General features: G+C 42.9%; 1 protein-coding gene and 1 pseudogene across 1 annotated transcript; one reads left to right on the top strand and one right to left on the bottom strand.

Moving 5' to 3' along the window:
• Positions 1-4,652: 4,652 nt before the first annotated feature.
• On the bottom strand, positions 4,653-5,690 carry LOC126407134 (trace amine-associated receptor 13c-like). Its single transcript, XM_050071822.1, has one exon. It carries the CDS (start codon positions 5,688-5,690, stop codon positions 4,653-4,655), a length of 1,038 nt encoding a protein of 345 aa, XP_049927779.1.
• A 1,807-nt stretch (positions 5,691-7,497) lies between these two features.
• LOC126407127 (zinc finger BED domain-containing protein 5-like) lies at positions 7,498-11,745 on the top strand (annotated as a pseudogene).
• Positions 11,746-14,447: the final 2,702 nt, after the last annotated feature.

The following is a 14,447-nucleotide window of genomic DNA, read 5'->3' as shown; positions in this document are numbered from 1 at the left end:
AACCCACATCATTTGCTGGACACCACCTGGACAGCCAGCGATTAAATGATGACATGCGGCTAAACATGTCATCAGTGGTCAGATTTGGTCAGATTCCACAGGAGAGGATCCTAATTGACTTTACATTGGCATTGTTTTCGTGGTGGCAGCAGGTAATTTCAACCCATTACGTGGTGCCACCACGGAATGCGGTGTTAACAGGTCGTGGTCATTTCATGTATTTCTGTGAGATCAGGTTGGTTCTTTCTCTAGGTGATCTAGAGAGAGGTCTAGGCAGCACCTTGTGAAAATATCATTTAGGCAGGGTAGTGCACTACCTATTGTATGTTCAGCTGAATGCGCCACTCTTTACAGGGTCTTGCAGTTTTGTTTAGTATCCTTTCTGTACCAGGCAGTGATGTTACCTGGATATGACGGTGGTTCATGAGTAGAAACTCCTCAGTGTTTAAGGAGGTACCCAAAATTTTCTCAAGAGTCTGAAGTAAAACACTCTCTGTGTAACCCATATATATCTCCCTCGCAACCCGACCTGGTGGGGGTGGTGTGTGTTGTCCTCAAGGTCGGGTCCTTTACCAGTGGCCTGGGAGTGTAAGGTTCTGTGCAGTATCTTAGCTGTTCCCAGGACTGCAGTCTTTGGGAAAGAGGCCTCAGATGTTGTACCTGGAATTTGCTGGAGCCACTCTCCCAGTCTGGGACTCAAAGCCCCTAATGCTCTTGTTATCACTGGGACCACTTTGGACCTCACCTTTGTTGGGATTCACAGGACCTCAGATGATATGTCATTTGTTAAAATCTAAACTGGACACATGAAGGCTTTTCCTCTCTGCATGCTCTTTGTTCTTCAGACAAAGACAGCTATTTGACACTCATCTCTACAGGAGGTCATCTCACACCTCAGTGAGACACAAGTCTCAAAACTTGATTGGACAGGACTTTTACAGTGACATGTGACTGTGATGTCATAGGCATCTGTAGAAGGTCTGCTCCCTTCAGACAATCTTTTTCTTACTCGGGATCTGCCAAGCCACCCACATCTCTTCCCGGCTGGGCCTGGACCAGCCCAGATGCCCAGACCATGCTCCATTGCCCCAAACCACTAAAGGGAGGGCAATTGATCACAGACTCTCTAACCTGAACCAGAAAGTTAGAGGTGCAAGCACAAGATTTGCAACTAGCTTTCTAGCAACAAGGAGAACCAAGTGAGTTAACACCCAGCGTCTAATTCTGTAAAGACCTCGAGCGACCAGCTTCCTCAGAGTTCCACCTTTGGAACAAAGGACACACCAAAGACTGCATCTGGAACCACAGCTCTTTCCAGCCTTCTTCTGCCAGCTAACAAAGCAGCACACCACCAAGTGACTCTTTCTTCCATCCACACAAGGATCGGTAACGTAACAACTGGGCATAGGTTTATCACAGCTTTACAGGCTAAGCAAGACTGTTTAACTTGTTGTATGTGATTTACTGCTGTTTATTGAGTATTTGTCGTGATTGTTTGCAGTTAGGTCATTGATTAGTTGGCTTCGCCAAAGCTAAGTGTTTAGTTTGCTAATACTGTTCAGAAACAGATTCTTGCACACAACTAAACAATCTCTGCACTAATCCAGACCGTCTGCAACACATAACACATTCACATAGACTCATCAACAAAAAGGCTTTCAACAGAGCTACACCCAAATAGGCATCTCAAAGTTCCTGCTTCTTTTCCTTTGTGTTTGTCCTGACCACACGGTCAGACAACACCTCCCCCAATCTGAAGCCAGCTTTGATTCAGCCATCTTGTAGTTCTCTGTTGTCAGCCATTTTGTTTTGTAGGCCAAACGGCTCTTTGATCACCACACCTGCCTCTCTCTCTCTCTCTCTCTCTCTCTCTCTCTCTCTCTCTCTCTCTCTCTCTTTCTCACACACACACACACACACACACACACACACAAAGCTTGTATAGTTGTATAGTTCTCCCCCTGTGGCCAGCTCACTTGTCCAGCTGGGTATCTGATGACTGGTAGAGCGTACATGCTGATGGCTTAGGTCTTATACCTTCTATTTAGCTGGCTTCTTAGCACCTGCCTTACCCTGGATCAGTGAATTGAAATCATGTTCACTCCTGGTATTCATGTACAGGAGATGGCTGATGACTGCGTCGCTTTTTCAATTCAATTTAATTGAATCTGTATTAATAATCACTCTTTGAGATGATCTGATTTAGGGGATTTAGGCCTCTGCAGAAATACAGCGGGGACAGCGCATCACCTTGGTATATGCCACACTTTATGTTATTACTTGTGCAATGGCCTTGGGGTTGGCTTCCAGTGCTGTTTTCCACAGCCACATTGAGCTCTTGATGAATGTTACCAGTGTGCTGTTAGTCTTGTATAGTGCCAGGCACTCTATGTGTGCGGTATTGAGTTGTAGACTTTCATGTAGTTAATCCAGGCAGTGCTCAGGTTGGTCTGCCTAGTCTTGGACTGTTGGGTGACTGCTCTGCCAACCAGTGGCTGGTTCTTTGAAGCTTTGGTGTTGTCTGAACTTTGCTCGTGTATTGACTCGTGCCTACTCAACTTAGCTGCTGAGATGCCTGAGAGAAGTTTCCATGTTGTGGAGAGGCATGTTATCGGCCAGTAGTTCAAAGGTGTTACACCCTTGTGGGGATCTTTCATTATAAGTATTGTCCTGCCTTGTGTTAGCCAATCTGGGTGAATGCCAGCTGCTTGCAGCTCACTCATTTGTGCTTCCAGATGATAATGGAGCACTGTTAGCTTCTTCAGTCAGTATGATGGATCATGTCAAACCTGGTGCTGTCCAGCTCTTCATGATTGATACACATTGTTGGATGTCTGCCTTGGTGATGGTGACTGGTTCTTGTTTTGAGAGGTTGCTGTGGCCTGCTCTTAGGCCACCAGCCTCTTGGCATCAGTGTTGTTTGATGCCTCTTTCTCTCTGATGTCCTTCCAGTATTACTCAGTCTCAGGTCTGGGTGGGTTTGTCCTTGTGTTGTTGTTCCCTTGCAGCGAGGAGTAAACCCTAGATTGATTTTTGAACAACAGACCATTTCTTTTCTTGGCCTCTGCTTCTCTACTGTACCTCTTCAGCCTAGTAGCCACAGCTATGAGTCTGTGTGTGGCAGTCTCTAGAGCCTCACTTATTGACATCTTCTTGTACGTCTAATTCATCAAGGACCTGTCCTTCATGACTGCCTTATCCACCTCTGTTAGATTGTTAGCCCCTCTGAGCTTTCTTGATCTTGGCTTCCAGTCTTCTCCATGGGGAGCACTCTGCATGTTGTGCTCTTAATCTTACACCTAAGTATCTCCAGGATTGCTGCTGTGGCATTTTTGAGCTCATTGGTTTGCCTGATGGTGGTAGTAGTGATAGTGAGAGGGGCTGTGTTAATATCTGTAAGCATCTCTTCTGATGGGACTTTGTCCATGAGCAGGGTAATCTTATGCAGGGATTGACTGTATTTGGTCTGTCCACCACCATCCATCTTCACTCAAGTGTGCACACTTGCCGTGAGACCAGCGAAAGCACGTGAACACACATGAAGGCAGTGCCCGTGTCTCACGGTTTCGCGCAAGCGCACACGTGAGCACAGTGTACAGAGAGGCAGTTAGAGTTACAGGCTACAATGAGGCTAAAAACAGAGTTCAAATGACGTATTTACAAACAACTTTTTATGTCGGGGCTTCTAAACATTTGGATCACTACGGACGAGCAGTATGGAGATATTTTGTGGTTTCAATTATGTGTTCTTGAACGTTTTAATCTGGGGCACCGTTACCCACTACCCACTCCCCCCTGGGATCTCCGCAAGTGATGTGAGGACTCTAAAACTTCACCAGAGCCTCCCTCGGCATGAGTGTGAGTAGATAATGAATTTTCATTTTTGGGTGCACCATCCCTTTAATGTGCCTGGGTAGTGGGTGGAATTCACAGCCCACCTGCAACCTTTGTTGACTTTTGGGCTTACAATTACTTACTCACTTTTAGTGAGAAAAGCAAAAGAAAAGAAGAAAAAGAAGAAGAACTAAAACAACAGGTTTTAGCAACAAGTGCCACTGCTTAGACCCCTAATCACCATAACCACATGAAAAGCTATCTTCAATCCATAAATTAATGAGACACAATGTTATGGTTAACCATACAGAAAAAAGTACAGATTTTGTCAGCAGACTATTTTATTTTCTGTCTGTATAGTACTGGGACAAAAACACTTATACTTTAGGTATGTTAAAACACATGATGCAGTAATGCACAATATTTGAATACAATTTTACATATGATCTAAAAGCATCAATAATTATGTATCCATTGTTAAAAGTTAAATTGATCAAGGGACATTGCTTTAATATAATTAGGTATTGATTATACGTCATTATATTTAAGCAGAAACTCTGACATGAAAAATAATGTGTATAAGCAATCACACACAGAGATAAACTTGAATAAGGGTCACTGTAAAATAATATATAATGTTGGACATAATATACCAGTAGTATTGTAATATAAAGCACAATGAGAGCAAAAGCAAGATTTGCATTTTGCCATTGTTGATAAGACCTTTTATTGCTCATGCAAGTGCATGCCCAAGAACTTGTTAAAATAATATCTTATTTGAAAAATGTTAAACAGTGCAGTTTTTGAGTGAAGCTGTGTCATTTAACAGATAAAGTCATGGTTGAGGAATTTGATGCAAATATTTTTAGAGTGACAATACAATAGAAACATCTTTTGAAGCTGGGATAAAAGAAGGCATAAATAATTGGGTTTAAAGTTGAATTAAAGTATCCCAACCATACAAATGTTTCAAAGATGGCAACAGGTGTACTGAAGGCAGTGTAGGCATCAATTGCAGAATTTATAAAAAAGGGCATCCAACAAAAGATGAATGCACCGACTACAATACCCAGAGTCTTTGCAGCCTTGTGCTCTGACTGTTTTATCAGCCCTCCTCTTGCTCTGTCTTGCTCTTGCTCTCTCCTCTTTGAACAATTGCTCATATTTCCAATTTTTCTTACATGCCCTTTTGCCACAATGAATACTTTAGTGTACAGACAAACCATCACAGTGCAGGGAAAGAAGAAGCTGATTACACTGTCTAAAACTCCCCAAAGATGATTAAAGAGAAGGTTACAACTGCCAAGACAGTTTAGTGATGCCAAATAATCTTCTAACCCTGCAATGTTGGCCTTTGAGTAAAGGAGTCCAAAAGAGTAAACAGCAGCCAGTGCCCAGCAAGCACATACCATAACCCAGGCAACTGGCATGGTGATATTCCTAGAATAATGCAGAGGATTGCATATTGCTTGTTTTCTGTCTACAGCAATGCAAATTAGGTGTAAGATAGACAGAGTGGTAAGAAACATATCAAAACTGGAGTGCAGCAGACAGAAGTCATCACCATAGAACCAGCAGCCATGAATGGTCCGGATGGTGCTGAAGGGCATCACAATAACACCCACTAGTAGATCAACCAGAGCAAGAGATACAATAAGGACATTGGTAGGATTATGCAACTCCTTGAAATGACTTATAGACACAATGACAACAGAGTTCCCTAAAATGGTAATCAGCATGCCTAAAACAAACAACAAATAGAGGGCAACTTTGGTCCCCACACTAAAATGTGCCTTAATACACGAGGTGTTAGAGCCTGGAAAACAGTACTGTTCTTGAGAAAGGCCCAAAGTCATCATAAACCCAAAGACATATGCCAAAACCTCAGAGAAGACCCAACAGAACCCACAATAGAGTGGTCAATGGGTGAAACACACTAAAATCTTAGTCTTGTAACCAAAGACACAGTATAGAGGCCTCCTACAAATCACCTGATACACCGTGCAATCCAATTAGAAGCCTGCTATTAGCATACATGTTAACATACAAAATTAAATTAAAAAAGTAAATGAGTAAAAAAAGAAAAGAAATAAAGAAAACAAAGCACAGAAGAGTAAGATTTAAAAATAAAAATAATGATAGAAAAAACAGAAACCTTAAGGACAATCAAATGCCTTAGAAAACATGTGGGTCTTCAGCCTAGATTTAAATGTGTCTACAGAAGGGGAGCACTTATTTGAAAAGGGTAAGCTGTTCCAAATCTTTGGGGCATCTACTGTGAATGCATGATCGCCCTTCACCCTTAACCTGGATCGCGGGACTGCGAGAAGCAACTGGTCTAAGGATCTGAGAGATCTAGTGTTGAAAAGGGGGCAGAGGAGCTCAGTGATGTATTTGGGTGCTAGGCCATGTTTAAAAACAGAGTAAGACCTTAAACTCAGACCGATACTTGACTGGCAACCAGTGCAAGGAAGCCAGTACAGGTGTAATATGGTCTGTTTTCCGTGTACTACTTAGAAGTCGAGCAGCAGCATTCTGTATCAACTGCATGTGAGATAAGAAGGACTTATACCCACATACAGAGCATTACAATAATCCAGACGAGAGGAAATTAAGGCACTCATGACTATCCTCACGTCATGAAATGAGAGGATTGGTTTCAGTTTGGCAATATTTCTAAGTTGGAAACAGCAACCTTTCACTACAGAGTTAATTTGTTTGTCGAATTTAAAGCTGTATCAAAGATGATACCAAGATTTCTGGCCTGGGCATGAAGTTTGGGTGCCAAGGGCCCCAGGTGGTTTGCTATACCCCAGATGGAGTTGTGGGGGCCAAATAATACCACTTCTGTTGCATTATCATTTAGTTGGAGAGTTTTTTCACCATCTAAGATTTCACATCTTGGAGGCAGTCAATAGGGACCTAACGGTGTCATTATACTCTAATAGGAGGTAAAGCTGATCATCTGCATAACAATAGTAGGAGATATTGTATTTATGGAAGATGGACCCTAAAGGGAGCATATAAAGGGCAAACAGGATGGGTCCCAAGATGGAGCCTTGGGGCATACCAGACGTGATGGGAGCAGAGGATGAAAACATGTTTCCAGATCTGACTGTGGCGTGTCCTGAAACTGGACTGACATTTTTCCATAATGTTATTATTTTCTAAAAAGGACAGTAGTTGAGCATAGACAATCTTTTTCATGACTTTTGATAAAAATGGCAGCTTAGAAAAAGGCTGGAATTTTTTTTTTTTGCGATTGCATCAAGTTTAGGCTTTTTAATAATGGGACGTACTACCGCATGTTTAAAGCAAGAGGGAACAGAAGCATTCGCTAGACCAGTGATTCTCAAAGTGTGGTACGCATACCATTAGTGGTACGCAGGCTCCCTCTAGTGGTACGCAAAAGAATCATTTGATTAAACATAAATAAAATAAAATAAATTTAAAACATAAAATACTATCCAACATATTAGAATAGATGAAAATATTCTATCAACCGATGACAAGAAAACGAAAGGAGATACAAATTAAGTTAATACTTTTAAAAAGTTTGCAAGTGCTTCTGGGTAGCCGTAAGTAGTGTTCCCGCTGATATCGACGGTTATCCGCCGTTGGTAGCCTACAGGCTGTGATGGGAAGAGGTGGAGGTGGTTAATAATGAAGAGTACGACGAAACTACTGTCGTGGCTTAAATCTGCGAAGGGAAGTGTGGATCAGGAGAGAGCAAGAACTGAAGAGGGCGTGTGTGAGCTGAGCGCAGGTGCTAACAGTGGCTACTTTAGCGCTGGTGAAGCCAGCCCCAGAACATCTGCTAGCAACAGCAAGCGGCAGAAACCAGTGAGGAGATATGACGAAAACTACATTAAACATGGATTCATTTGGAGCGGGAGAGAGGAAGAGCCCAGGCCGCAGTGTGTGGTATGTGGCGACGTTCTGAGCAATGAATCCATGAAACCATTGCATCTCAAACGGCATCTTACAACCAAACACACGGCACTTAAGGACAAACCAGTGGAATTTTTTTTACGAAAACGTGATGAACTGAAGCAGTCAAAGTCCGCCATTCAGTCCTATGGTACACCCATAGCCAAAGCACAGGAAGCATCATATCGTGCCAGCCTCCGGATCACCAGAGCCGGTAAGCCGCACACAATCGGGGAACAGCTGTGTTTACCTTTAGCCAAAGAGATGACACGGATCATGTGTGGAGAGAAAGCCACCAGAGAGTTAAACTTGGTGCCGCTTTCAAATGACACCGTGTCAAGGAGAATAAAAGACATGGCTGACGATGTTAAAAAGACACTGATTGAGCGTATTAAGAACAGTCGATATTTTGCCATACAGCTTGACGAGACTACAGATGTTGCAAATTTGGCCAATTTATTGGTTCATGTGAAATATGAATATGATGGTGCAGCTCAGGAGGATTTTATGTTCTGTCAGTCACTTTAGACCAGAACTACAGCAGAGCACATATTCCAGGTACTGAACGCGTTTATCCAAGAGAACGGACTGGACTGGAAAAAGTGTGTGGGAGTGTGTACAGACGGCGCGAGGGCTATGACAGGTCCTAACAGCGGGGTAGCAGCTCGCATCCGAGAGGTGGCACCTGAAATGCGCTGGACTCACTGCTGCATCCATTGTGAGGCACTGGCAGTGAAGAAGATGCCTGATGACCTGAAGTCTGTGCTGGACTCTGCTGTAAAAACTGTGAACTTCATCAAGGCCAGACCGATGAATGCTCGCTTATTTCATGTGCTCTGCAAGGAGATGGGCAGTGAGCATGTCCAACTCTTGCTTCATACTGAAGTAAGGTGGCTTTCAAGAGGAAAGGTGCTTTCACGGCTTTTCGAATTGCACAGGGAGGTCCAGATGTTCTTGCAGGACACAAATTTCCCCTTGTCAGACATTTTTGAGGATGCTGTGTGGCTCAGTCAGTTGGCATATTTGTCTGACATTTTTTCATGTTTAAACGAACTGAATTTGGGACTACAGGGACTCTCCATCAGTGTTTTTGATGTGCAGGACAAAATCAATGCACTGCTGAAAAACTTGGAGTTATTTCAAATCAAAATCAAGACAGGTGATGTTTCAGCTTTCCCTGCTTTGGAGACAAAGCAGGGACAACGACCTGATGCTTGATGATGGAGTCAGGGAGAACATCGCTGCACACCTCGCATCACTCAGACAACAGTTCTGCAGTTATTTCCCAGTGATGCCTAAAGATGAAGCTAGCAGCTGGATGAGAAACCCTTTCAACATCGACACCTCTCACATGGCCTCAGTGGACTTAACTGTTGTTGAGCAGGAGAGTTTAATAGAGCTGTCTTGTGACGAAACACTGAAGGCATCTTTCAGAAAGCACACTTTGTTGAACATTTGGATAAGGCTGTACAGTGAATAACCTGTGCTTTCTGACAAGGCCGTGCGCTTTCTCCTTCCTTTTGCGACCACCTACCTGTGCGAGAAAGGCTTCTCTTCACTTGTTGTCATAAAAACAAAGTACAGAAGCAGGGTGGATGCTGAGCCAAACCTGAGACTGAAGCTGACCTCCATTGACCCAGACATTGCAGGACTGTGTTCACAGAGGCATGCACACCCATCACATTAAGCTCATGTAAGTTGTCATCAATGTGTATGTTTAATTACAGCTGTTATTCTTAATGCTTTTCCTCACTTTTGTTTTATTCTTAATCTTATTGTTCTTTCTCTGTGTTTGTGTGTGTGTGTTTCTGTTTCAGAAAGCAGTCACTGAAGTTGAGAAACTGCAAGAACTGCAGCTATGCATAGCCTGTTTTGATTTTTTTTTATCAACAGTACATTTTAATACAGTTTTATTTAACTTTTAAGTACATTTTAATTTAATCTTTCAGAACTGTTTTTTTTAACATTTATTTTAGTACAATATTTATTTAACTTTTATGTGCAATACATTTTATTTGATTCATTAGTTAAATACAGTTTTTTATTTTCCTGTATTTAAGCACAGTGTTACTGTTCAAACTGTGTGTAATGTTACAGTGGCTGGCAATATTAAATATGCTTGTTAAATAAAACCTCTGCCTTGTTTTTAATGAATACTTAGGCCTACTACGTTACTGTATTTTAATGTTGGTCATTATGGTAGTACTTGGAGAGCCAAGTATTTTCTGAGGTGGTACTTGGTGTAAAAAGTTTGAGAACCACTGCGTTAGACTACTGTTTAGAGTAAGTGAAATGGAAGGACCTACAGAGTTGAACACTTCCTTCAACAGGCATATGAAAATGGTCAGACCCAGTGTAAAAACCAAATCTAGTGTGTGGCCACGGTTATGGGTTGGGCCAGAAACTAGCTGTACAAAGTAAAAAGAGTGCATAATATAGAAGATATTCAATGGCTCTGACACTGGTTGAGAGGTCAACATTAAAATCACCAGAGATTAGAATTTTTTCATGATTCACAACAACTGAAGATAAAAACTCAGAGAACTGAGTGAGGAAAATGGCATCCAGCCTAGTGGGGCAATACACAACTACAAAAAGGAGTGGAGTTGAGCCACCAGCCTTAGACATCAAGACTTGAAAGCTAACATTATTATTTGTAGCAAGTGGGTTGCACTTATGGCAGTTTCTGAAGATGACGGCCACGCCTCCCCCAGAGTTAGTGGGCGGAGGGGAGCTGTGAAAGTTGACAAACTTCCATGAGCGGGCTGTGTTCACCAGGTTTGTAGTCAGGTTTCTGTCAATAATAGGAAATCAAGGTGGCTGGATGTGAATCAAAATCATTTAAAAATAAAGATTATTTGAGAGAGATCTAACATTTAGGAGAGCCAGATTACACAAGGTGGCAGGTGATGAGGAAGCTGGGAAACTATGTTTTATGTAAGAGAGATTGTTTTTGTTTCTAGCTTTGAAGCTGCCACATGGATGGGGTAACCTGTCTGTCATAATGATCTGAATGGGAAGACCAACAACTGGGGGGGTTAGTGATAGGTGAGGCAAGTAGGGGGAATTCTGACTGGGAACAGCACTCTGGGTTGTTACCACAGAGAAAGAGTTGCTGGGTGTGCCTGTGAAGAGTAAACAGTCAGTCACATGGGTAGGATTGCACGGCATGTTGCCAATTAGTCACTAGCATGTGGCTACCCAGCTTATTTGGATGGAACCCATTCATTTAAAAAAAAAAAAAGCAAAAGCGTTCCCAAAACAAATTAAAGTTGTCAATGTAGTCTATGTTGTGACTCCTCCAAGTAGACTGTAACCACGTATAAAGACTAAGGACTAAGGAATTGGACCACTGATGAACACAGACCTTCCTGGGAAAAGGTTAACAGGTGGTTGAAGTTGATTTTGGTCAACTCAGACCAACGAAGGACTGTGTCATTTGTTCCTACATGAACTGTTATTCTCTGAATGGATGTCGTGGACCGTTGCTCCAGGGAAACAGTGAGTTGCTGCATTGGAAGGGTATGTTCCTGACTATTGAATCCTCTACTATCAGCATAGTTGGGGAGAAGAGGGAGCAAAGAAATGTTGAGTGCGGGCCCTCAGGGATGGGTCCTGCACGTTCAGATACCACCGTGGATGGAGGGGGAGTGCTCGGTGGAGGAGCCTCTTCCAGTGGCGACACAGTGAAAGGAGAACGGTAAGCCCTAGTGTGACAAGAGTGCCCCGTTACGACTGGTGGGTGGATTGGAGGTGACAAAGAGCAGTGGGATCCACGGAACCACAGGGGAGATGACAGAGGGGGCTTGAAATCCGCTGCCAGAGGAGGGAAGTCATGTAGGTCAAGGATGTCATTTTTTTTTTTTTTAGCTGGATGTCGTAGGGAGGTGGTGCATGACAGGAGTGCCTCCCTCTTCTACTGGATGTCGTAGGGAGGTGGTGCATGACAGGAGTGCCTCCCTCTTCTACTGCCACCACTGACCAGGGACCAGGGCTTGTGATGAGATGGGGTGGAGCTGACCAGGGCTTTAGGCCTACCTCTGAGCCGTGTCCCAGAGCCATCAGGGACGGTGACCGGAGAACGAGCATCAGCATCAGCAGGACAGTGAGTGTTGACATCAGGGTCTAGAGAAGTGGCAGTGTGAGCGGCATCAGCAGCAGGACAGGGAGCAGTAGCATCGGGCACTTAGGTACAGGTTGTGTCGGTTTGTGCCGGACCAAAAATGATGGTGTCCATTGTTACTGGATCTGGTACCAACTCTACAATCTAGGCTGGCACCGCTGACACAGCTGGATGGAGAGGTGAGTGAAGCCATGGATGGTAGAAGTGGTGGCTGGGGAACAGAAAGAGAAAAGAAGGCCAGTACAGGGCTAAAAATGCTTAAAGTTTTGTGGCTAGTTGTGGATGGCAGCGGGCGCTATCAAGGAGGTCACAGGCACTTACATGCGTGGGTTCCGACCCAAAGATAAGGTATTAGCAGAGGCGAGTTAGATGATCCACAGGCAGGACATCAATCAATCAATCAATTTTATTTATAAAGCCCAATATCACAAATCACAATTTGCCTCACAGGGCTTTACAGCATACAACATCCCTCTGTCCTTTGGACCCTCACAAGCATTAAACAGTAAAACTTACCCACAAGAGTCCAACAAGTGGACCCATTGCAGAGATTAGACTTTAACAACTTTAAACTTTAACAAAATTTATGAAATTATCAAAAAGAAGAAAACCAAATGTCACACACCCCTATTAATAATAATAATAATAATAATAATAATAATAATAATAATAATTAAAGCTGCAAGCAGCTGTGACCGGGCCCTCGCTCTCCCACGTCTACGCGGGGAGGCAGCAGCGCGCATCACTGAAGCGGTTATGTGAAAACTCAGAGTAAGTTAACCCTGATGTGGTGTGACGTTTCATCTTCCTACTCCAAAAAAACCCCTATGGGAAGGGTATGTTGAAAATTTCAAGGGGGCGCTATAGAGGCATTTTGTCACCCCCCATGGGCGACGCCCCTATCAGATGTATGAGCTCGCCATTTTTGACCTGTGTATCAATTTCATGTGAATATGATGTCGCTGAAGCCATCAAAAAGCCAAACATATTTGGTGGCGAGGGCAACGTCATAGTAGCCACACCCCTTGACATAGAGAAAAGCTTTTAATAACTTTTGATCAGCATGGTCTCAGGGGCTGAGGCTGTTGAGCAACCAGGGGCTGCGGGGAGACCCAGAGCAGGCATGGATTGGTGGTGTAAATGTGGGGCTTACTGGCCACTTTATTAGGTACACTTGTGCAATCTAATACAAGTCAATACAACAGCTCTGCCACACATTCTACGTTTACAAAGCTTTTACTTTTTCAGCTTTTGTCAGAAAGGTGATTATTCTACTTTATTATTGAGGTCGTAGTGGGTGGTGTTGGTGTACTGGAGTGCAATATATTTAAAAGTGTTCCTAATATTTTGTCCTCCTCAATTAGACAAAATTAGGAGGCCACCTCAGTACACCACCACCATTCACTATGACCTCAATAATAAACAAAGTAGAGTCATCACTTTCTAGACGATGTCAACAATAACCAAAAATTTATAAGCTAGTTGTTTTACTGGATTGCATTAGATTACACAGGTGTACACAAAGTGGCCAGTGACTGTATGTTACATACATACAGATTTCCTCAAATAGTAGCCGGGGCTACTATTAACAAAATAATAGTTTGGGACCAGGCTACAAATAGGGGCAGGCTACTATTTGAAGGAGGCTTTCAATTAAAAAATTTAAAAAAAAAAAATCACAGCCAAATTTGAAAATACAAATACTGTATTTTTTTAATTTAAACAGCAGAAATATTTATGTAAACCTGTCTTTACAGTAAAAATGATTATTTTCTAACATAGTATTACAAAGAAAGTACTGTATTATTTATAGTAACAACGTTTACATTAACAGTAAAAATAGTTTTTGGTGTTTTTGTAAATCACCAATATTTACTATTGACTACACCACAGTGTACTAGTTGTCCTGCCTTGAATCTCGAGACGGCAGCACGGACATGTGAAGACACAGCCTGTGTTTACATACTGCACTAGCTTTGGACTAATACGTTCATTGCATGAACGTGTTGAAAACGAACCTCGTTTTTCGTTTGGGGGTTCCCGGTCTCAACCGATTCACGTCTCCATAAACGTTCAAATCAAACATGTAATGTACTAACCGCATAGTCACAGATTTCACACTTACTACCAATGTGCAATACACCTCCCAACCGCTAAAGTGGCGCTGTGGTGCAGTAGAAAGCCGGTGCACTCATTCATTGCAGGACGAAGAAGGGGTGAAGAAAATTTCAAGACATCCTGAGATAAATTGCATGTTTATTGAACAATAACGGATATACAAACACACGGCAACCCCCGTACACCTGCACGTGCACAAAACACAACACAATGCTCTACAACAGCTCCAACCATGGAGTCAAACATTAGTCCACATTAGCTCAGCGAGTGTTCAACCACCGGCATGTCTCGGCTAACATCGACCACCGAGAATGCTCCCGGGAGTTAGCCAAGTGCTAACCGAGTGAGATGCGCTATACACACATTAGAGGCTGAACGCTTATAATGCTAATAAACCACAAATTATAAGTTACCTAAAGCACGTCGGGATAGCGTGGTGAAC

Source organism: Epinephelus moara, chromosome 2 (genome assembly GCF_006386435.1).
Source record: "Epinephelus moara isolate mb chromosome 2, YSFRI_EMoa_1.0, whole genome shotgun sequence".
NCBI classification, from domain to species: domain Eukaryota; kingdom Metazoa; phylum Chordata; class Actinopteri; order Perciformes; family Serranidae; genus Epinephelus; species Epinephelus moara.
Note: the sequence above shows the minus strand (reverse complement) of the source record. Positions and strands in the feature narration are given on the sequence as shown.

Bases quoted from the DNA above. Each gene is read 5' to 3' on its own strand.
- LOC126407134 (XM_050071822.1), bottom strand. From the start codon at position 5,690: ATGACTTTGGGCCTTTCTCAAGAACAGTACTGTTTTCCAGGCTCTAAC.